The sequence below is a fragment of the Taeniopygia guttata genome, chromosome 37 (genome assembly GCF_048771995.1).
Source record: "Taeniopygia guttata chromosome 37, bTaeGut7.mat, whole genome shotgun sequence".
Classification (NCBI taxonomy): Eukaryota; Metazoa; Chordata; class Aves; order Passeriformes; family Estrildidae; genus Taeniopygia; species Taeniopygia guttata.
Genome location: NC_133062.1, coordinates 4859287 through 4884030, shown reverse-complemented (window position 1 = coordinate 4884030; position 24744 = coordinate 4859287). Strand labels below are relative to the sequence as shown.

The 24744-nt window shown below is 51.8% G+C and overlaps 1 protein-coding gene across 1 annotated transcript in view; it reads left to right on the top strand.

The window, feature by feature from the left end:
• Nucleotides 1-24744, top strand: part of LOC140681562 (uncharacterized) — a 422013-nt gene that overhangs the window by 165089 nt on the left and 232180 nt on the right. The window contains 1 exon segment of the mRNA XM_072921494.1: nt 7386-8099. Coding sequence (XP_072777595.1) covers nt 7386-8099 — 714 coding nt within the window.

The following is a 24744-nucleotide window of genomic DNA, read 5'->3' as shown; positions in this document are numbered from 1 at the left end:
ACCACTTTACCTTTGTCATCTCTTTGCCAACAGCAGTTTGAATCATTTAGTTCTCCACAAACTCCTCCTTTTTCTGCTAACAGATAATCTGATCCCATCCCCTGGTGAAATGTTGTGTTCCTCTTTAAGTGGATTGGTCAGCAGGAAGGTCAGGAGCTGGAGCTGACTGGTTGCTTCTTCTTTTGAGGACAGCTTTTAATCTAATGATGCCATTGAAATGATAAATGGGTTCTGTCTCCTGGTATGAATTGGTTTGGGTTCCCAGGGGCTGGTCCATGGTGTTGTAGGGTTTGTTCTGGTGGCCCTTCATCTTTTCCCCATTTCTGGGTGCTCCCTCAGGCTGAGGCTGCATCAATGACTGCATTTTTCTAAATACATCATCAAATACTTGAATTCCAACTAATTTCCCTGGACTTGTTCTAGCAAAAGCCCCAGTGCTCTGATACACCCTGTACAGCACAGACAATGACAGCAGATGTTGGAGTGGGCAGAGGGATGATCCCCCCCCCCCTTATTTTAGTGAAGTTTTCACAACATTCTCCATTTTCTGTTTCCCTTTGCAGCCTCAGCCATTTCTGTTGCAGAGTCAGATCCTCACCATGGGCTCTGCCTTCAGCCGTGCAGATTCCATCTGTGCCAGCAAGCAGAGCTTGGGGTGAGGGGCAGAGGGAATCAGCCAATTCCTGCCCCAGGCAAGAAGAGCCAGGTACATTGTCCCCTCTCTGCCCCAGCAATGTTAATTTGCATTTCTAAAGCTCCTCCTGGGTTCCTGGAATGCAGCTTCTCTTCCAGAGCAGCCTTCAGCAGCCTCACGTGTGCCCCCCCCTCCCCAACCTGCTGCTTTTTCTTTTTTTTTTTCTTTCAAATCTTCTATTTATTTTTTTCCCTTCAAATCCTCTATTTATGAGTTAAAGGGTCACCTTCAAATCTCTTCTAGCTTCACAAAATGTTGCCTAAAGGTGAACGTCAAAGAACCCAGATCAAATTTTTTCTATCTCTAAGAGCCACGCACAAACATACAGAAAAAATTTCGAAGTCAATTAAATTTTTTCTCCTTCTCCTCTAAGTAAAAACTCATTCTCTCATCCCTGACCCAAACCTAACAGGCAATATAGAAGTAGGAGTAATTTAAAAATACTCTAATGCTCTAAACTTAGCACTGAAACTGCAGGAAAAAGAAAAACTCCAACAATATGTTTATTGTTAGAGTCAAGGCATTCCTTGGTTCTGGCCAGGATGTGCAACAGAAATCATTCCATCCCCACATAGCCCGGGTGTGCAGAGAAAATCGTTCCATGACATGTAAAGTATCAGTAAAATATATCGGAGTATATAATAAATAAAATACTATCGGAGTAAAACCTCCGTGGCTTTTACTAGATTTTTCCCAAACTTGATACAGTCAGAACCAGTCTAAATCCACTGGTTTTATTTTCCAAAGTTTAGGTTGTGCAGTTTTTAGTATTTGGTTTCCTATTGGACCCGGATTTCTTTGCTTCAGCTGTTAATGAGGTGGGAAGTGCTGCATTTCCTTCACAGCCTTTTGCAGACCAGGTGTCTGCAGCCCTGGCAGTGTCTGGGGTAGGTGTTGGTTGCTGTTTGCTGCTGGGGTTGATGTTTTGCTGCTGGGTGTTATCTTTGTGGGTATCTTTTGGGCCATTCCCAGTGTATTGAGGTATTAAACTCATCTCCATTGAGTGGTGCAATATCCCTTAACAAAACCTTTAACATTCCTTTCCCCAGGGCCAGGGCAAAGCAAGCCTGAGTAGAGAAATGAAAGGTTAACAATGTTAAAGTCTATGAGCTGGTGTATTTTCCATCAATGCCATGGCAGGCAGGGCAGTGTGTGAGTGTAAGTGAGAGCCAGAGTGGAATTGTCCCGTGCTCTTGCCCAGCAGCTGTGGCAGGGCAGGCCCAGAGAGTGCTGAAGCTGCAGCAGTGGCAGCAAGGGCTGTCCCCGGTGGCTGGAGCTGCCAAAGGAGGGTGGCCAGGCCGAGGATTTCAGCAGAGGATGTGTGGGCAGGCCCAGGGCCTTGCCCCGCTGTGGAGCCCTGGCTGCTGCTGTGCTGCCTTCAGTGCAGGCTCAGTGGGGGCCTCCCATCCTCCTGCTGCAGGCGGGAAGTGCAAATCTCCGGGGCTGCAGAGACCTGGAGCCGAGGCTGAGGGGTCCCCCCGTGCTCAGCTGTGCTGGCGGCTGTTTCTGGCCTCGGGGCCACTTGGCACGGGCCACGCCACTTGGCCACCAGTGGTGCTGCTCTGCACTCCTTAGGCAGGAGCCGATGTCCTGCTGGGATGTTGGCAACAGCAAAGTGCCAAGGCAGGCTCTGTGCCAGCCCAGCTTCCTGGGGGAGAGATTGCACCAGAGACAGGATTCTGGCCACAGACTGCTTTAAATGTGCATCCCTTATCTCCACCCTGCACTAGGTGGAGAATTCCTAGGGTAAGGAATTCTCGAGATCAATTCCAAGGGGAAATGATTGAATATCTGCCCTGGGTCTGGCTCTTCTTCTTGCCCAAGCCAATGGCAAAAGCCGTACCCATGGCATCTTGGTTTCTATCCCCAGCTTCCAAAGGTGTTTCTTTCTTTCCCCATTCATTCTTTGTACCCAGCCTGAGCTCTGGGGGTGCCAGGGGTTCTGGAGGTCCCATTGTATTCCTAAAGCTGCCATAACCCCCTGGAGGATCTTTCCTGTAAAATGAGTTCTGCTGTCTGAGTCTATGACTTCCACAATCCCTTTTATATTAATTATTTCTTTCAGTGGCTGCTGAGCAATCAGAATTGCTTTTGCCCCCCTGTTAGGTGAGATGGTGTCACCAGAAGATATTGAAGCCTTCCTGCTCAGGGCATTTCAGTGCCAGGCTCTTACAAGCACACACAGCTGTGCCGGTTGAGCTGACCATGGGGGTAACCTGGGCTTTGTCTGATTCCCTTTCCTCAATAACAGCGTGTCTTGGAACTCTTTTCCCTTCTGCTGCCCTTGAAGAGCCATCCCCAAAGACATTTTCTGCCTCAGGCCGGGCAATGTCTCCTGAATCTCCCCCAGGCTGGGTCTGGAGCTCTGTCACTTGAATGCAGCGCTGGGTTTCTTCCCAGCCCCTCTGGGGGCTGTTCAAACAGGAGGCTGGGTTAAACCCTTCCCCTGTCCTCAGTTCTGAATCCTCCTGTGCCACTGAACAAGTTTCACACTGTAATAACCGAGCACTGCTCATCCATTGCGAGGCTCTTTTGGTTATCAAAGCTTGAACTTGATGGCAGACTGGAACAGTTGGAGATCCTGTTGCCATCAGGTTTTGGGCCTCGGTTCCTGTTGAAGCTGTGGCTGCACAATTCTGCAGACAATGAGGCCACTCTGGCCACTGGGTGAAACGCTTTGGCCCAAGAATTCCTTTGGCATGGCCCTGTTGAACATTCCCCTACAATTCCAATTTCTTTTCTGAGTCTGGAAGAGCCACAGATGAGGCGTCAAGTTTTTTGGCTTTTCATTTTCCCAGGTTTTGCTCTCTTTCTCCTGTCCATACCGCAGCATGGAGGCTGTCTGGGGTTACAAAGTCCTACAATGTTCTGGCTGGAATGGAGGATCCTCAATGCAGGTTGTGTAATTCCCTATTAATGCTCAGAATTGTTGCAGCTCCTTTGTAGTCGTGGGAAATGTTACTATGAGATTGCCCAGACCCTCTCTGGGTCAGTCCACAACAAGCTATCAGTCAAAATTATGTCCCAAATATTTAACCTTTTTTTCCACCATTTGCCCTTATTTTTCAAATACTCAAAAGATGTTTTTAGCCAGCAAATTCAGCCATTTCACAGGGGCTTTGTCTACCACTTCTTCTTGTCCTCATTGGAGCCATCTGATTCCCTGAGTGGCAGGATAGGAGTGCTGTAGGGAGACATCCCTGGCTCCAAAAGCCCTGCCTTTAGCAGGGACTCCATACCAGGCTGTGAGCCCTTCCTTCCCTCCCTTGGAACAGGGTGTTGCTTTTAGCCCACACTTGTCCTGGTTGCTTCCAAGTAATTTGGAGAGGCTCCACATCAAATTTTCCCTCTGGGGCTGCCCACACCTCTGGGTTCCCTTCAGCATAGGCCGTGCCAGACATTTGACACAAAGGTACAGCAGCAATAGCCTCTGTATCACCTTTTACAATATTACAATGCCGTCATCAAATTCCTTCCTAGATAATTACAATCACAGTAGGAAGAGAAAAAAATTAGTTTAGTTCAAACCACCCCCCCCGCAGCTCCTAATTGAACAAATGACACCAGCTCAGCTTTCCTATTTATTCCGTTAATAATGAAAACATTCCTTTATAATGTTCCTCCCTTGGGTGTAAGATTCAGAGTGGATGGAGAGGCCCCTGTGTCCATCAGGAGAGGCCTCCTCTGGATGCAGACCCAGCCTGGATGTTCTCCAGGGCTGCAGTGTGGTGGGTCCCCGGTGGGATGGGAGCTCAGAGAGCCCTGACAATCCATGTCCATGCAGGGGTGGACTCGCTCCTCCTGAGGGTGCTGCTGTCTGTGCTTGCAGTGTCCTTGTGGGCTGCAGCTGGAGCCCTGACTCCTTCCCAGGGGCTGTTTGGGTGGGCTCTGCCCTGGCCAGGAGGGCAATGCCTCTGCCAGGTGCTTGTGGCCGACGCCGTCCCCTGGGTGCTGGGGCCCCCTTGGGCCCTGGGGTTGGTCCCTCAGGGGCTGTGGGAACTCTGCCATGGCCTTTGCCTTCAGCTTGGCCTTTTGCTCATCCCTTCTTGCCTTCAGCTGCTGTGCCTTTGTGCCCAAGTGCTGCAGGGCCTTCTTGTGCCACTCCTGCAGCCGCGGTCACTGCCTGTGGGTGCTCATCCTCTGAGAGCTGCTGAGCTTTCTGCAAAATCTTTCCTTTCTGCAGGGACCCAAGCCAAATCCTTCACAGAAAATCCTGATCCTTCCATGTGCACTCTGCATTTCCCAGAGGTTCCTTTGTTTTGCTCTTTGTGCTCAGGGTCCCCTGCACAGCCCGTGTGGCAGAGCCGGTGCCTGTCCTGCCGCAGTGTCCAAAGGCGGCCCCCCCGGCGGGCAGGGCCGGCAGTTCCCCGGGGCCGGGCAGCGGCCGGGGCGTCCCGCAGCCTCCTGGGGGCCGGGGGCCACTGCCGGCCCTGCCTGGGGCTGGTGGTGTCAGGCAGCGCCCGGCGCTGAGCACCGGCTGCCCCACAGCCCCGGCCTGGCCCCGCAGCTCCCCACAGGCCCCCAGCCCTGCTCCCGGTCCCGCACCTCTGCGCCCGCTGCTGCCGCTGCCCACCACGGAGAAACCCCTGACATCCTGACCTCCTGCTTTTCCTCTCCTGGAAACTGGGAATTCAAAGTATCAGCTGGCAAATTGTCAGGATAAGACCCTGCTGAAAAACATCCCAATCCTGAGTATTTTTCTGTTCCTCCTCTTTGCCATCATCCTTTTTCTTACCACACACATTCCTCCTGCTGCTTCTTGCCTGAACCATATTGCTGCACACTCCCCTTCACCTGATCCCTTCTCAGCACACCAACACCATCCATCCCCTGTTGTCCAAATCCCTTCTCCACTTCCCTTATTGCCCCCCTGGGTGTCCATGTCCTTAATTTCCTCTGGGGGAATGTGCAAACTACCTCAGCATTCTCCCAAGGGACCCTTCAGAGACATTTTGGGGTCATCATCCCTTTGGCCAGGACTCCTTCTTGGCTTTCCCTTTTCACCCCTCCATGGGTCCCCTGCCATGTTCACTCCCCGAAGATCCCAGGGCACTCACTGATGAGATTTTCAGTGCTCTCTCCCTGCTGACTCTTCACAGATCCCCCTGATGTGTCACTCGTCTGTCTCCTGGTCACTCCCAGGTCCCCAATCAATCCCCGGTGCCGCCGCCAGCCAAGGGAGCTGATCACCCAAAGTGGGTGAGGCACCTTCAGCTGCACTCTCTGCCCATCCCGGAAGGTGGAAGGAATTCGGGATGAGCCCCAGTGTGTGCAAAAAAATTGACATCACCAGAGAATTCTGTCCACAAAGCAGACAGAGGAGTCCTGCAAAAGTAATTTTATTTCTAAAAATGGGAGAGGCCATGGAGCATTCCCCATGGGATCTCCCCAATTGTTGGAGGACACAGCCTCCTTTTCATCCTAATTCTTCTGGCCACATCTCCATCTGCTTTCCCCACTGGCTGAAGTACTTGAGAGCTACAGACTTCCCAATCCACCTTCTACATACCCAATTTAATATGCTCCCCACTTTTATATAGCAAACGATATTCATGGCTCTGTTAAGTCTTTCTTGTTCTTCTGGAAGTTCATGATTAGAGCAGGGCCTTGGCTGAGCAGCAGTCTGTGTCATCAAATAATAACATTTTCTGAAACCGATTCCTTCTCCTGTCACTCCCTTGTTTACAGCTCCCTGGCCCTCTGAGCCTTCCCCAACTGGACTCCCCCCCCTCGGCCCCATCGCCCCCGCGAGGGGAATTTGGGGAGGTGGGAGTGGGGCAGCGCCAAGGCCGGGCCCCCCCGCGCTGTCCTGGCGGGAGCGGCTGCAGTGGGGACCGAGTGCGGGCGGGAGCGGCCGAGAGCCCAGCGCTGCCCCAGCCCGACCTGCCCCAGCTCCATCCCTGCCCCTCGGCTGGGATGCTGTGGGTCTGGGGGGAAGAGGGAGCCGGCAGTGGGTGCTGGGCCTGGGGGCAAAAGGAGAAGGGAAGGAGAAACAGGCTTGAGGAAAAGAATAGTCAAACGATGCAGGTGGCAGGAGAAGGTGGGATTGTGCAGGGGAAGGAGGAAGAGGAGTGTGAGGAAGAGGAGAGACACAGGAGGAGGAGGAGGAGCAGAAAGAGGAAGCAGCAGAAGGTTCCACCCCTCCCTGTGTCTGCAGCCTCCCTCCAGCCCCAGGAGCGTTGCTCCCGCCACATGCAGCAGGTGACTGTGGAGGGGGATCCAGGATTTTCCCAGGGTGAATCTTGGTGTTTCTGAGCTTTCTTGGGCTAAATATTGGTGCTTTGGTTTTATGTGGCAGCTGAATCTTTATGTTTTGGAGGAGGTTTTTGCTGAGTTGTGATGTTTGGGGAGTTTTTGATCTGTATCTTGAAGTTTGTAGGATTTAGGGCTAAATCTTGGTGTTTTGGAGGTTCTTACAGACATAAGATTCCCAATGACTTCCTGAGATAAACTTGGGCAAGGAGGAACCTCGAGTCCAAGGTGCTCTCCTCTTGTTTTTTTCCCCAAACCAGGATTTTTCATTCCCTGGGCATGTCTGGATGGAGGAGGAGGAAAAGCCCCGGAGATGCTGCAGGAGGAGGAGCTGCAAACCCAGCCCAGGGAGCTGCGGGGAGGAAAGAGCCCCCCTGAGCCAGGAACGTGGGCGGAGATCCAGCCAGAGCTCGGAGCTGGTGGAGAAGTCTCATGGCAGGGAGAAGCCCCACAAGTGCTTGGAATGTGGGAAGGGTTTCAGCCGGAGATCCCGCCTGATCCAGCACCAGAGGATCCACACTGGGGAGAGGCCCTACGAGTGTGGGGAGTGTGGGAAGAGGTTTCGGACCAGCTCCAGTGTCCTCCTACATGAGCGGATTCACACAGAGGAGAGGCCCTTCCGCTGCCCCGACTGCGGGAAGGGCTTCAAGCAAAGCTCCCACCTCACCGTGCACCAGTGCATCCACACCGGGGAGAGGCCCTACGAGTGTGGGAAGTGTGGGAAGGGTTTCAGACAGAGGTCTGGCCTGATTGAGCACCAGGTGATCCACACCGGGGAAGGGCCTTACAAATGTTTGGAATGTGGGAAGAGCTTTGGGTGGAGCTCAGGCCTGAGAAAACACCAGCACATCCACACTGGGGAGAGACCCTACGAGTGTCCCCAGTGTGGGAAGAGGTTTCAGACCAGCTCCCATCTCCTCCTACATGAGCGGATTCACACAGAGGAGAGGCCCTTTCGCTGCCCCGACTGCAGGAAGGGCTTCAACCAAAACTCCAGCCTCACTGTGCACCGGCGCATCCACACCGGGGAGAGGCCCTACGAGTGTGGGAAGTGTGGGAAGAGCTTCTCACAGAGCTCAGCCTTGACCCAGCACCAACGGAGGCACCACTAAGGGAAGCCCTGTGAGTGCCCTGAGTGAGGGAAGAGCTTTGAGTGAGGGAAGAGAGTGAGAGAAGAGCTTGGTGCGCTGCTCCAGCTCCATCCCCCATGGGAGGATCCTGGCTGGGTGATCCCCAGTGACCCCCGTTGGGCAGAGCCCTGGTGCCCCCGTATGGGGAATAAAACAGAGAGTAAAGCAATGGAGCTGATAAAGGGGCCCGATATCTGAGGCCTGACTGAGCAGAAACTGTGGGAGACACAGACACAGTTTAAGTCTCCCTGGGCAAGGAGTTACCGAGCAACGTGGTGTGAGACTTTGTGATAAAATAATGTTACCAGGTGATGTCATGTCATGAAGAATGTGTAACCAATGGGAAATTGTTACCAAAAACAGAGCCCTATATAAGGACCCTATAAGTAAATCCCTGTATAAAAACCTGGTACACACAATAAAATTGGCTTTGGTCTAATCTCGGATGTCCCCGTCTCTCCCTGGTGGATGACCCTGTTGTGGGTGATCCCCGTTGGGTGGGGGGAAAGTGTTGGAGGGATTTCTTTCCCTTCTCCTCGTGCTGCCGTGGTTTGGTTGGTAATAAATTCCCTCCCTGTGCCCGGGCTGGGTCTGTTGTCCCCGTGCCGCTGCTCGGGGCGGGATCTCTCCCGTTCCTTCTCTGCACTCCCGGGCCTCTCCTCAGCCAATGAGAGAATGCGGTGGACAAGAGTCAGCCAATCAGAGAGAGCGGCGCTGATGACTCACCAGTTGCCGGGCAGACCCGCAGCAGGCAGTGTTCCCCACCCGGACCCCGCCCTCCCTGCCCAGTGCCGGCCCCGCCGTGGGGTCCCCCCAAGTCCCTCCCCAGTGCCCCCCACAAACTGGGCTGGGTTTAACTGGGAAGCTTTACTGGGAACACTGGGAGCAGGCGGGCAGGGGCAGAGTGACAGCAGGGCTGGGGGTACACAGGACCCCCTCAAAATCAGCGTGGGGACGGAGCGGGGGATCCCGGCTGGGCCCGAGGCCACAGGGAAGCTCTGCGGCCGCCGGCGGCTCAGGAGCTCTGTGGGCAGAGAAACAGGGGTGACACCGGGCTGGGGGCCCCAGGTGGAGCACCCACAGTCTTGGGGAGAGGGGACATGACCCCCGGGACCCCCCTTGACCTTCTTGCACAGGTAGAAGCTGAGCCCCAGCACCAGGAAGACAAAGCCCAACTCGTAGTCCCTGATCCCCGTCTGCATCTTGCTGCTGGTGGCGTCCAGCGGCATCTCTGGGAGGCCTGCAGGCATCAGGACCCCCCAAAACCTCTCACAGACACCCCAAGCCTCTCCAAGCACCCTCCTGATTGCTCCCAGTCCACCCAGGACCCCCTGAAACTTGCCCTGATCCCTTCCTCACCTCCCCAGGACCCACCAAAGCGTCTCCCATCCCTTTTAGAATCCCACAACCCCCTTCCAGTCTTCCCCCACCACTCCAGTACGCCTAAACCCTCTCCCAGTCCCTTCTCAGCCCCACCAGGACTCACCCAGACCCCTCCCAGTCTCTTTCCAGCACAATCAACCTCATCCCAATCTCTGTTTTTCCATCCCCAATCTCCATCCAGCTCCTCCAGGCTCACTCTAGTCCCTCCCAGTCACACCCAGTACCCCCAAACTCCCTTCCAGTGCCCACCAGGACCCCCAGAACCTCATCCCACCAGCTTCTTCTCTGCTGAATTCCTAGAGGAAGACCAGGCCCAGCTACTACCAGACCTTCAGAGAAAACTCCACCCGTCTAGAGATCACCACTTCAGCAGCATTTCATCTGCAACTCCAGGAGGAGCAGCCACCATTTTAACTGGACTACTACCAACACCCTGACTCCTCAGGGTGTCAGGTTTCTGCCTCCATCACTAGTTTCATTTGTACTAATTGCATTTTTAAATTATTAATTTTTTTTTTTTTTTTCCTGGTAAAGAACTGTTATTCCCATATCTTTGCCTGAGAGCCTATTAAATTGTGGTAATTCGGAGGGAGGGGGTTTACCTTTTCCATTTCACAGGAGGCTTTTGCCTTCCTTCACAGACTCCTGTCTTTTCAAACCTAGACATGTGTCGCCCTGATTCTTGGGTTTTCTAAAGCCTTCTGAGTTTACATTCTATTGGGAAACTTTCCCACACAGTTTCTGTAAATAACGTGTTGTTTTGCATTCCTCCATGGGGGTGGAGAGACTCGATGTACTAGTGCTTTGTCCAATGTCTTCGGAGAGGTGGCCCATTCACTCTCCAATCCACTGTCACCTTTGGAGAAGTATAAAAGTTGGAGTCAGAAAATAAACTTTCTCTTTTGCCTTGCAAGGTGGCAGGTGGCTCGCGTTGTGCTTTCTCGTGTCCTATAGCGACATCTGGTGACCGCCAAAGTGTATTGCAGCTTAGGCTGGGAACTGTTGGTGAGGTCTTTCTGTTTGTTCAGCGCGTTGCCTGTTGCTGGGTTTTTTTTTGCTAATGGAGAGCTTTGAGGGCATTAGGGAGGAGTCTGTGGCTTTGGACGTTTGGAGGGAGGTGCTGAAGCGGAAACGCGTTCCTTTTTATTGGGATGATTTTGAGAGGCTGTTTTTATGGGCAAGGGAACAGGGATTCTTTCCCAGTCTTGCTGAGGCCCTTTCCTGGGAGAATTGGTCTCCCGTGGGAGATCGCCTCATGGATGCCCTGCTTGATAGTCATTTTGAAGATGTTGGGCCGCTGATGATGCTGTTTAAGAGGTTGGATGCCATTTGGCAGGGGTCTGAGATTGGCAGTTCTCGGGCTTCTCTGGGGGACCTATCTGTCTTGGATGCGGATGCTGGGGAAGCCGATTCTCTGTACAGTTGCCCTGATTCCCCTAGCCCCGGGGGGAGTGAGCCGGAAGGCGGCTCCTCCTCTGGTGTTGTTCGGGCTCCCAGCCCACGGGCTCCAGGCATCCGGTCGGTGGAGCCGGTTCGGCCGCCTCGCCCTGCCCCGTGTCGCAGGCGTAGTGGGCTGGGCGGGGAAGCGCTTTCTCTTTGTGCCTTCCCGGCGCTCGGGGGTGAACGGGGGCCTGTGGATCAGCCCCCGCCTCGGATTGCGTCTGACTCGGTGACGGTGAATTGCCCAAACTGTGGTGTTACATTTCCCCTGGAGAAGACACAGGCGCATTCGCCCGGTCCGGTCTCGGGTTCATCTTCTGAGGAGGAACCCGCTCCGATCCCTGAGCCTGCGCGGCCTGCCGGGCATGCGCAGGCGGTGGGGGCCGCCAAAGGCGGGGCCTTGGTCACTGTTCCATCGGACCCCGCCCCGGCAGGTGGGCAGCCCGCCCCGTCCCGCCTGATGGGGGCGGTGCCCACCGGGAGGCTGTGCGGCGCGGGTCCGACGCTCCTTGGGGGCGTGCCGGACTCCCTTGTGTCGTCCCGCGGTGACGTGTCTCCGTGCGCCGCGTCTCCCTCTGCGCCCCGCCCTTCCCCCGTCCCGGGGGATGGGAGCGCTGCGCTGGGGTTGCGGTCTGCTGATACTGCAGACAGCACCGCTGCGGCACCGGCTGGTTCGGTTCCGCCTTCCCTGCCTGCCGCGGGGGCCGGGACTGCGGCACAGCGGGGCGCTGGGGTGTTCACCTTTAGCGCAACTGCTGACGCGGCCGGCGGGAGACCAGTGACTCCCCATGGCCACGGATCCTCCCAGTCGACCTTGTGGACCCTCCCTGCCTGCCAGGTGACCGTGCGTCCAAAGGACCACGGGAGGTTTTGGCAGGAGGTCCTGGATAAGGCTGAGGAGATGTGCGACTTCGGGCCCTCGCAGAGCCTGCCGGATCAAGGGGAAGGCTCCTCTGGCTCTGCTGATTCTGCGGGGGGCGTGGTGTCCAGTGATGTTGCACCGCCTCGCAGCCCAGGGGCTGCCACTGTCCCGGAGTCCACGGGACACAATACAGTGGATGATGCAGCCTTGCCAGGGGGTCCTCAGGTTTTCCCTGTGCTTAGGGGTGTTACTCATAACACTCATCAGCCCTTTTCATTTAAGGTGTTGAAGGAAATCCAAGACACCGTTGCACAGTATGGTGTTGGGTCTGATGACGTTATGCAGACGATCCGATTACTTGTTGCTGACCTGCTGACGCCTTCCGATATTCGTTCTGTGGCTCAGGCTCTTTTTAACCCTGTGCAATTTGACGTGTTTGAGGACAAGTGGGCCGCTTTAGTGGCCAGAGCAGTACGGAAGAATGCTACGCGGGGGCAGCAGGATCCCAGACGTGTAGCTACCGCCGACATGTTGATGGGCACAGGTAATTATGTTGATCCTCAGGGGCAGGCTGGATACAATCCTCTCGTGCTTGAGCAGTGCAGGACGTTAGGCTTAGCAGCTGTGATCCAGACCTTAGAAATGGCTGCCCCGATGGAACCCTTTCTGACTGTTGTTCAAAGGGCCGATGAGTCATTCATGGACTTTGCATCGAGGTTGACTGCCTCGGTGGAGCGGCAGGTGGTAGAACCTGAGCTAAGGCGAATGGTCCTTGCGAGATTTGCTAGGATCCACTGCAACGCAGAATGCAAGAGAGTCATACAGGCTCTTCCTGAAGGGGCTACACTTTCACAGATGGCAGCGGCCTGTGCAGACCAAGGCCCCTCGGTTCGGAAGGCGGATGCTTGGGCTGCTGCTGCGCAGCCGGTCTGGGCAGCACCGCAGGGCTGGCAGCAGCCCCGGGGTGCTGCTCAGGCGAGCACCAAACGGGGGAAGAAAGCACAGAAAGGAAAAATTCCCTCGTATGTGTGTGGCCGATGCGGAAGACCAGGCCACCCTGCAGATGTTTGCAAGGCAACTGTTCATGTTAATGGCCAAGCACTCCCGGGCCCGGGAAACAGGAAGCGGAGCGCGAAGGGGGGGCGCACTCAGACACAAGTTCCTCTCCAGACCCCAGAGCCCATGGAGGTCTGCTCGGCCAGCTTGTCGCCAGCACCTGCGGGTCAGCAGGTGTGGATGTCTGCACAGCAGCAACAGTCGTGTTAGACTCTTGCAAGGTGCACAAGGTTCCCCTGGACGCCTTTGGTCCCTTGGGTGAAGGCATGAGCGCCTTCCTCATGGGGAGGTCTACTGCCACCCTTCAGGGCATCATTGTGCACCTGGGTCTCATTGATGCAGACTTCACAGGGCAGATTTGTGCAATGGTTTCCACACCCGCCCCCCCGTTACGAGCCCAAAAGGGACACGGCTTGCTCAACTTGTGCCTTTTAAGTCTTCTGTTCGCAGGACGACTGACCGGTTGCGAGGTGATGGCGGTTTTGGATCCACTGGGCCGCCTCAAGTTCACTGGACTGCTGTCCTGACCAAAGACCGTCCCGAGATGCTGTGTACCCTCTCCATCCCTGATGCGACACCATCAGAGATCCGCCTGCGCGGGCTCCTTGACAGCGGCGCTGATGTCACGGTTCTCTCTCTTGCCGCCTGGCCTCCGGACTGGCCCCTGGATCCAGCGGAGACGTCTGTTGCGGGCCTGGGGGGAACAGCACGGCGTTATGTGAGCCAACGGCCTGTGCTGGTCACAAACCCAGAGGGACAGACGGCCTGGATTAGGCCTTATGTTACTTCTTCTCCTGCTAACCTCTGGGGGAGGGATGTTCTATCTGCGTGGGGGGTGCGCATTGGGACGGGTTTTTGATGGGGGCCACTGCAGCGAAGGGCGCAGAGTGTTTTACACCTCCTATACGGTGGCTGGTGGATACACCTGTTTGGGAAAACCAGTGGCCCCTCCCTCAAGATAAACTGATCGCCCTTCGGAAATTGGTGCAGGAGCAGGTGGACCAGGGTCGTCTGGAGCCTTCTAACAGTCCCTGGAACACCCCTGTTTTCTGCATCAAAAAGAAGTCTGGGAAATGTAGGTTGTTACAGGACCTCCGGAAGGTCAATGCTGTCATGGAAGGCAAGGGAACATTGCAGGCGGGCATGCCATCGCCTACCATGCTTCCTGCAGGCTGGCTGATCTTCATCGTGGATTTGAAGGATTGTTTCTTTACAATTCCTTTGCATCCCGATGACAGACCGAAATTTGCCTTCACGGTGCCAGCAATTGACAATGATGAGCCTGCACAGCGATATCAATGGAAAGTTCTGCCACAGGGAATGCGCAATTCCCCGGTCATATGCCAATGGTATGTGGCCCGTGCCTTGTCTGGAGTTTGCAAGCAGTTTCCTGATGCACGTCTGTATCATTATATGGACGACATCTTGGTGGCTGCGTCCACTCAGGATGAGCTCCTGAGGATTCAGCCTCAGTTGCTTGATGCTTTGCATGCTCATGGGCTGCAGGTGGCTCCAGAAAAGGTTCAACAGCAACCTCCTTGGAAGTATTTGGGGGTCAAAATTCTGGAACAGACAATTCTGGAACACAATTCTGGAACAACACCAGGAGGTGCAATTTGCACACTCAGTGAAGACACTGAATGATGTTCAAAAACTGATGGGTGTCATCACCTGGTTACGTCCATACTTGGGACTAACCGATGCACAACTGTCTCCTGTGTATGATCTGTTGAAAGGAGACTCTGATTTAAAATCACCTCGCACATTGACCCCTGAGGCACGTCAGGTGCTGGAGGAGGTTCAGCAGGCTGTTTCTGCCCGTCAGGTTTATCGCATTGATCTTTCCGTTGATGTCGCTGTGTTCGTTACCACTCCAGATTCGCATCCCACAGGTATCATTGGTCAATGGAGTGACAAATGGTCCGATCTCTTGCACATCTTGGAATGGGTTTTCCTGTCCCATCAGCCGCAGAAGACGGCAACGACATTGGCTGAGTTGATTGCTCGGTTGATAATGAAATGCTGGCAACAGTGTTTGCAATTGATGGGTGCGGATCCTGCAAAGATCATACTCCCGATATCCCGGGAGGACTTTGACTGGAGCTTTGCACACTGTGTGTCCCTGCAATGTGCGCTAGAAAATTTTTCAGGGCAGATCACTTATCATTTGCCAGCCACAAGCTACTGCAGGTGGCAAAATCTATGCAGATCTCTTTGCGGCCCAAAAATAGTCAGGAACCCGTGCAAGGACCCACCGTCTTTACTCCCGGTTCGGGGAAAACAGGAAAGGCCATTGTTACTTGGAAGGATAGATCTGAGTGGAAGGTTCTGAAAGGTCATCAGGATGGGTCGGCCCAAGTGGTTGAGTTGAGGGCCGCTGTTATGGCATTTGAGAGATTTTCCCAGGAACCTTTCAATTTGGTCACGGATTCTGCCTATGTGGCTGACATCACACAGTGGTTGGGTCACTCAGTTTTGAAGGAGGTCAGTAACCCTGCCTTGTTTCATTTACTGAAGACCTTGTGGTGTGCTATTCAGGCCCGGGTTCATCCGTTTTACGTTCTGCATGTGAGAAGTCACACCAATTTACCAGGGTTTGTAGCAGAAGGTAACGCGAGAGCTGACAAGTTGGCTAATCCAGCGTGGGTAGCACCCCAGCCTCGCACAGGCCAAGGCATCGCATGGGTTTTTCCATCAGAATGCACATACTCTGCAGAAGCAGTTTCAGCTGACGCCAACAGAGGCTCGTGGCATTGTTGAGTCCTGTGATGACTGCCATGCACTTGCTCCGCCTCTACCAGCAGGGGTAAACCCTAGAGGCCTTAGGGCCTTGGAGCTTTGGCAGACTGATGTCACCCAGATTGCCGAGTTTGGCCAGCTCAAGTATGTGCATGTCACGGTGGACACGTTCTCCTCTGCGATGTGGGCTTCCGCTCACACTGGAGAAAAGGCTCGTGATGTCATTGCCCACTGGAGGCAGGCCTTTGCCGTTCTGGGCATACCTTCTGCTGTGAAAACCGACAATGGTCCTGCTTATGCATCGCAGCAGGTGCGGCAGTTCCTGCAGTTGTGGGGTGTGTCACACAAGTTTGGTATCCCCCATTCTCCAACCGGCCAAGCTATTGTAGAACGCGCTCATGGTACTCTGAAGCGGGTTCTTCAAAAACAAAAACGGGGAATGCAGGGTGAGACCCCGCACAGTCGGTTGGAGAAAGCATTGTACACCATCAATCATCTTACAGTGCAGCAGAATTCAAATAACCCTGTCATTTTAAATCATCATCTCTCATTGCAGGCTGCAGATGAGGCACATCAGCCTCGAGCAAAAGTTCGAGTGCGGAATTTAGTCACTAAACAATGGGAAGGTCCCTATGACCTTATCGCTTCGGGGCGCGGGTATGCTTGTGTATCCACAGATACTGGGGTACGCTGGGTACCTTCAAGGTGTGTTCGTCCTGATCTGCAACCGCAGAGACAGAATCCGACAAACGGGTAACATAGAAGCCGTGACCAAACTGAAAGTCATCAAATGGATGGATCATCGAGTGATGACTCAGTTGAAGATGACGGCGGGTGATCACTCTGATGATTCCTCCATGAACAGACACTGAACCTTATTCATTTTTTCCTTTTCTTTTAAACGAAAAAGTGTGAGATGTCGCCCTGATTCTTGAGTTTTCTAAAGCCTTCTGAGTTTACATTCTATTGGGAAACTTTCCCACACAGTTTCTGTAAATAACGTGTTGTTTTGCATTCCTCCATGGGGGTGGAGAGACTTGATGTACTAGTGCTTTGTCCAATGTCTTTGGAGAGGTGGCCCGTTCACTCTCCAATCCACTGTCACCTTTGGAGAAGTATAAAAGTTGGAGTCAGAAAATAAACTTTCTCTTTTGCCTTGCAAGGTGGCAGGTGGCTCGCGTTGTGCATTCTCGTGTCCTATAGCGACATGACATCACAGAGAGCTTTGTGACATCACAGAACCTGTGTGACATCACAGATCCTGTGTGACTTCACAGAACCTGTGTGACGTCACAGAGAGCTGTGTGACATCACAGGGGCTGTGTGACATCACAGGACTTGTGTGACATCACAGAGAGCTGTGTGACATCACAGAGATGTCTGTGTTACATCACAGGGGCTGTGTGACATCACAGAGACAAGCGTGTGACATCACAGAGAGATGTGTGATGTCACAGAGATGTCTGTGTGACATCACGGAGATGCCAGTGTGACATCACAGCGAGCTCTGTTACATCACAAATAGCTGTGTGACCTCATAGGGTCAGTGTGACATCACAGTGATGTCCAAGTGACATCACAGAGAGCTGTGTGATGTCACAGAGATAACAGTGTGACATCACAAAGAGCGGTGTGACATCACAGATACCTGGGTGACGTCAAAGATTTGTCCATGTGACGTCACAGAGATCTGTGTGACATCACAGATATGTCTGTGTGACATCACAAAAATCTGTGTGACCTCACAGGGTCAGCATGACATCACAGAGATGTGTGACAGGGAATGAGGGCACCGAGAATAATCCCAAAACCAAAGAGGACCCGGGAAGAACAAAACAGAGTCCAGGAGTGAATCTGCCTGGTGATAGGGCCAGGGACCTGTAGATAAGGAAGTAAGGGGGGAAACCATCAGTTCCAATAAATTTCACAAATTGACCCACACAATTTCTCAAAGTCCCGCTACAGACCCAAACTTCGAGGAGAAGAACAAAGACTTAACAGAGCCATGAATATCGGCTGTTATACAAAAGGAGGGTGCATATTAACGAGGACAGGCAGCAGGCGCATCGGGAAGTCTGAACCTTCCAAGGACCTCAGCCCGTGGGCAAAGGCAGAGGGAGATGCGGCCGGGAAAATGAGGATAAAAAGGAGGCTGCGGACTACAACCATGGCAGAGAGCGCACGGCAAATGCCTCACGGCCTCTCCCCGTGCTCAGCAATAAAGTCACTTTTACAGGACTCCTCGCTCTCCTCCGGCCACAGAAACCTCCGGCGACGGGAATTTCCCCGCACGCTCCCGGCCGCGGGGCAGCCCCCTCTGTCCTACCCACAGCAGCCGGGCCGAGCCAGCGCTGCTCCGGCAGCGGCTCCTGCCCAGGCCCCGGCGGGAAGGAGACCGCGGGCAGCCGCTCCCGCCGCGCCCTCAGCCCGGGGCCAGCACGGCCCGGAGACGGCACCACCGACCCGCCGCAGCCCCCTGCCGCCCCCTCCGCCCGCAGCCAGCCCCGAGCCCCCGCAGAACCCAGCGCGGCTCCCACCTGCGCCGGGGCCGCCTCCGAGCTCCGCCGACGCCGCCTCACCGCGCTCCGGCCGCTGCCGCCGCTCCCGAGCCCGCACAGACGCTCCCGGCGCCAATGGCGCCGCTGCCCGCCCACGGCCGCCCTCAGCCCGCCGCCGGGGCCGTGCTGCGCCCCGCTCCCACCAATCAGCGCGCCGCAACCACGACTGACGGCACCAGTGGCCAATGGCAGCGAGCTGGGGGCGGGCTCTGCGCACGGCCCAGACTCGCCCCGCGCTCTCAGGGTCCCCCGCGCTGCGTGAGGGCAAAGCCGGAGATGAGCAACAGCCCCGGGACGGGCCCGGGCCCGAGGCGGGATTGAGCTGCCCACACAAACAAACTTCTCCGCACCTCCCGCCACGGCTTTCCCGGCCCTGCGCCTTCCGTGCCTCCGCCTCTGCGGGAAGCCCGGGAGCCTCCCTTCTCCTGCCCCTCATTAGTGCATCGGTGCTTCGCTTTGATTTCCCCCAAAAAGGGAAACCTGCCCAAAGCCCTGTGGGTGAGCGGGGGAGGGGAGAGATTTCTGGCAGAAAACTCCAAAGACTCAGAGCAGGATAAGGAGAAGTCAGTGCAGAGCCTTAAATGCAGCTTTCCCCACGCCTCCCTGCTCCCAGCTGCACCTCCTCCCCCGGCAGGGCAGGAGACAGGGAATGGGGCCATGCTCAGCTCATCCCCCGCGGCTTCTCCCTCTGCTCAGGGACAGGAGTCGTTCCCTGCTGCACCCTGCGCTCTCTCCCAGCCGAGACTTCTCCAGGAACTTCTCCGAGCCGAGTCCATCCCCTGGGGCACAGCCCCCTCCAAGTGCTGCAGCGTGGGTCACTGTGCCACGGGCTCGGTCCTGCCAGGCCAGGCTGCTCCAGCGGGGCCCCTCTGCCCACGGGGTCACAGCCTCCTCTCAGGCATCCCCGAGCTCCAGCCTGGCTCCTCCAGGGGCTGCAGGGGGATCTCTGCATCCCCACGGACCTGCAGGAGGATCTCTGCATCCCCACGGACCTGCAGGGGAATCTCTGCAGCCCCATGGACCTGCAGGGGGATCTGTGCAGCCCCATTGTAATATAAATTGTGGAATAATTCGTGATTATGTAAAATATACATGAAGTCAGTTGTGCTAGTAGAAAAAGATTCTTAAAGTTTTAAAAGACCTGAAGACCCAGCCGGGAAAGACTGGAAACCACAGATGACAGAGAAAGAAAGACCTAATTTACAATTGAAAACACGTGGCTCCCTGCAGAGATGGGCACTTTCCGGGGATACTCCACCAGACGCCCAAGGTGAAAAATGCACATATGTTAGTTTGAATAGTAGTGCTGTATTAACATTTTAATAGTACTGTAAATGTAGTTGTGTAGTTAAATTGAAGCTTTAGTAGTTAAAATAGAAACTATGTATCTGGGTTTTCTTTTAAGGAATGACATACTGGCTTTGACGTAACCATCACAGAACACCTAAATCTTCCAAAGAGGAGGAATTTATGGTTTTCTTGTCAGAAGAAGCTAATTTCTTCAGGCCTTGCTCAGACTCGAAGACGCCATGGGGATTAAAGGAAATAGTTGGCATATAACAGACAGAGTTTCCTGTTTTAAATAGAATGTATGCATAACCATGAAGGATATATGAATATGCAATAGTGTAGTTTTAGGGGTGATTCCTTTGTTCACAAGGTATGCTTGTTGTGGCTTAAGTGCCCCAGAGCATTTGGACATCCTTAATTCTTTGCTTTTTATTGTCTTGTAATTGTCCTAACTCTAAATTTTTATTACTCTAATTGTATTACTATTTTAATAACCATGTTATTATTATTAAAAATTTAACAGCCAAGTGATTGGCGTTTTTCACAATTATGGTAGCAAAGGATGGTTTTTAACACCTCTCTGCCGGGGCCTTGGAGAGTCAGGGTGAGGAAGACAGGTCCTGCCCTATTTAGGCAGCCTCGCTCTGTTCCCCTGGTGTGTGACCAGACACAGGTTATGATCTATGGGCAAAAGGAGACAATAAAACAAAGAAAAGGGAAAGCATTCCCTAAAACCACAGTAATTAGCCCGAAGACTAAAGTGTACACGAAGAACCAAGACCCAAGGACAAAGGATAGGTGAGTATTTGTTGGGATGGGGCGGATAAGGGGGGAATGAATGTGTGTGACAGAAGCTGCTGGGTATCCCAGACTTGCCAAGTGATTGCTGTAGTCTCTCATGCTGCTTTTTGTCTTTTTCATGTGAAAAACGGCAAGTAAAGAGACCAAGCAAGTGATAAAAAAAGAGAGAATCCCTCCCAGAGAAACTGGGACTGGATCTTAGGAAGAAGAGGAACCCCGTGGAGTGCCGGATTGAGGGATAAGAGTGCCCAAGAGCATCCAGGATTCAAACCTGCTGGGTTGAGGGATTAACATTCCAACAGCACTCAGGGTGTAGATAAGTAATGTAGACTGTTTGAAAGTAAAAAGTATCTTCTTGTTGTATGTGAGAGTTAGTGAAAAATAAAAGTGAGTAAATGTAGATGAATGGTAGTATATGTAATGTAGATTGTTTTTTATGAGCTTTTCTTTATCTCCTTGGAGAGAGTGTTAGAGTGTTTCCTGGCAGTCGAAAAGAGAGTATTGCAGAGAAAAATTCCTCACTTGCTGTCTTCCCCCTGCCCTCAACTCTATTCATATTTTGTCCATTCCCTCTTCAAAATACAGATTTGTAAAACTCATGCTCTGTGTCCTCAGATGCCCTTCCCAAATCAAACCTTGGCTTCCTTGCAAATTGCATTGCACTAACTAGCATTGACTTAAATTTGTTTTGGTGCAGGCAGGGTCACTTTGGAAGTAAGTTGTTGTTTACTTTGTTCCTGCAACCTTTTCAAGCTTGTGAATGGAAAAAATTTGATAGCAAACCAAGTCTTTATTTTTGCACTGTCAGCTGTGAGTGGCTGGTAGCCTTGGTGGAGGGTGCTGTGAATTACAGGCCTGCAGAACACGCATAACAAAAGTAATTTACTTTGTAAGGAAGTTGAAAAAGGGGGGAGAGGTGATTGGCAGACTCACATCTCCAGGATGTAGGATTAATGTTAGAAAGTGGACTGATATGTGAATGTGGCTGCTGAAATGTGAAGAGAGAAAAAGAAAGAGAAAGAGAGAGAAAGGGAGAGAGAGAGAGAAAGAGAGTGAAGGGGACAGCGAAATACACCCCCAAGGTCCCCTCAGCCACAGCTATCTGTAAGTTCTCCCCCATTCCTGCTAGGCAGAGTGACAACAAGGAGGGGTGGAAGTGGGGAAGGACAGAGTTAAACCCAAGGCTGTGAACAGGACCACCAGTAGAGATAAGATCAAGGCAGAGATAGTGACTCTCACAAAGTGGTTTATTGTCTTAAGCAAGATTTCTTTTTTCTTTCTGATTGCTGTTGTTAAGAAGAGAAGGCTTTTGTTCTGAAGACTAAAAGTCTGTAAGACTAAAACAGTTAAATCTTACCCAAAAAGTAAAAGGCAAGAGATGTGATACATCTCATGTTAAAATTGGCCTGGTCTTTTTTATTTAACTAATTATAGCTCACAGGAAGAAGAATTGGTCTCTGCAGCTATTAACACAGCTGGATACAAGAAGAAGAAGTGGCTGTAGAAAAAGAGTTTAGTTAAACTCAGAAAATTTTAAAGAAAACTAATGGTAAAAGTTCGTGCGGTATTGTTTTTCTTTTAACACTGTGCTATTAAGAAATCCTTTCCAGGTATCATTAAAGCAGCAATCCAAACCACGGAAAGAGGGTGAATTCATTCCAGCAAAACCAAAGGACTTGTGAAGAAACTTGAGGAATGGACTATCACATCTAAACCGGGTGATACCAAATTGACTTCCAACCAGGACTGGGTGGTAATGGTTTGGGAAGATCCAAATGATCCAAGGCAGGTACAAAGAATAACACCTCACTGAGAAATAAGGCAAAGCTTGCATCACTGGTTCTAAGCCCTGCCTGAATAAACCCTGAGACGCCTCCGACACCTCCTTGGCAGAGGAACACTGCCACTTCAAACAGGAGGATCGGGAGTGTTTCAGTCAAAGAGTTCTTATAGCCTGGCCTCAGCCTGTGGCTTGTACAGGGAAGAAGGGAAATTGCCATCAGTACTATACTGTCTACTTTATTTGATTCATCCCAATACTGGACACGCTAGCTGGGTTACAAGTGAATGTTTAAATTATGAGAATAATTTGCATTGTAGCTCACAAAAGCTATGTTCTTGTTGCAAGAGGTATCAGTACTGAATCAACTCCCTATGCAGATAGAACCCAAAATAACTGAAGTAATAACTTTGTTTTGTGGATGGATTATTAGTGCCTGTTGAGTGAGAGATACCTGAGGAACGGTGGGAAGCCACAGTTAAGGAGTGTCGAAAAGGACTTGCCTAAAAAAATGAGTAAAAAGGAGTGACAAGGGAAACAGAGGGCAAGCCTGGACTGAGCACTGTACTCACCACCGAGAAGATCACACGTACCTGCTGTGGGAAGCAACCCCACAGGCAGGGGAGGTGGGGGTATAAGCCATGCCAGACCTCTGTCATTCCTGTTTCTGTCTCTCATTTGTTGTCTTTTCCCTTCTGAGATACCAGCAAGATTGTGTCCCAAATGCTACAGAAAGTATTACACGGAAAGGAACCAAAGTTCCTTTTTGTTACACACACCCATGTCAACAGCCACAGACCCACCCAAACTGAGTACCTGCAGGCAAAATGGGGAAAAATATTGGATTACAAGGAACTTAGGAAAAAGTAGTAATACTTGGGGCATTGAATGTCCAAAAGGAGAGAGATGGATTTGTTTTACATTTGATCTTAGAGATATAGTCCAAGATTCGGTAAAAAGGCAATTAGTAAACAAAAAGGTGAAACCAGCACAGCAATCTAGCTCTGTATTAACCCCAAATTATATACTGCATCGCATTATAGGACTCCAAGCAGTTATAGAGGAGATAACAAACAAAGCTGCTCAGGCACTGGAATTAATACTGAGTCAGCAAAGCCAAACTATAACTGCAGTGTATTAAAATAGGTTGGCTTTGCGCTATTTATTGGCTAAAGAATGGGGTGTACAGATTGTTGAAAATAGATGGCAATGAGGGCGTCATCCCGGAAAAAACAAAGGATATCAGAAAAAAATTATGACCCTGGTATCAGTCCAAAAAAAACCAAAGGGAAAATAATGTTAAAAACTAACAGGTGGGGTAATGTATTGAGAATGGGATGGTGGAAGAAATTAGGATTCTTCCTTTTATGTGTTACAAGTGTTTTGATATTTCTTCTTTGTTTAATCCCATGTTTTATTTGATTACCAACAGAGTCCAAAGAATGCAAGAGGATAAGAAATATTGCTCAAGCCAAATGATTTATAAAGAATAAGAGGAGAGATTGTGACAAATGCATATTTATAACTGGCTTTTCGCAAGTGTTACAATGAATATTATATGTGTCATGTTAGAAAGTTTATGCTGTTCCATAGGATCTCAATTCCATATAATCCCAGTGCAGTTTGTCCCAGTCCATAGGATCCCAGTTCCATATTTGATCCCAATCTCTAGTTGTTCCCTGTCCCTATTTGATCCCAGTCCATATTTGATCCCAGTCCCTAATTTATCCCAGAGTATATTTGATCCCAGTCCCTAGTTGATCCCAGTCCCTAGTTGATCCCAGTCCATATGTGATCCCAGTCCCAATTTTATCCCAGACTATATTTGATCCCAGTCCATATTTGATCCCAGTCCCAATTTTATCCCAGTCTATATTTGATCCCAGTCCATATGATCCCAGTCCATATCTGACCCCAGTCCCAATTTTATCCCTGTCTATATTTTATCCCAGTCCATAGGATCCCAATCCACATCTGATCCCAGTCTCTATTTGAACACAGTCCGTAATTGATCCAGGTCTCCAGTTGATCCAAGTCCATATGATCTCAGTCCCAATTTGATCCCAGTCTGTAGGATCCCAGTCCCTATTTTATCCGAGTCCCTTGTTGATACCAGTCCATAGGATCCCAGTCCATATTTGATCCTTGTCCGTATTTGATCCCAGTTCTGTTCATTCCAGTCTGTAGGGCCCCAGTCCCTAATTTATCCCAGTCCCTAGCTGATCCTAGACCACAGGATCTCAGTGCATATTTGATCCCAATCTCTGGTTGATCCCAGTCTATATGGCCCTGCACACATTCCAGAGGTCTGGAATTTCAGCTCCCAGCCAGGAAAAGACATTCCCTTTGCCCTCGAAGGCAAAGCTCTTGAGAAGAGGCTGAAAGCCAAGTGGAGCAAAATGCTACAGAGACACTTCACTGCTGGCCTCCATAACTTCAGCTCCTGAACTAAGAATTAAAATAATAATTGGGAAATAAAATAGTTAAAAAATCAGGAGTGGGTCATTGGGGGCAGAGGGGGCAATTAAATTAGAGGAGGATTCCATTAAATCAGGGAAGGATCTTTGGTGGTCCCTGAGGAAATTAAATTGGGGGAGGGTCTTTGGAGGTCCTTGGGTCAAGGGAGACACGGAGAGAGAAACAGAGCAGGCAAAGAGAGGTGGGAGGGAAAGGAGGACACAAACACAATCAGCTGAGAAGGTGGTGCCCTGAAAAACAGAACTGCCACGGACTGGAGATTAACGGCAAAGAAATCACTA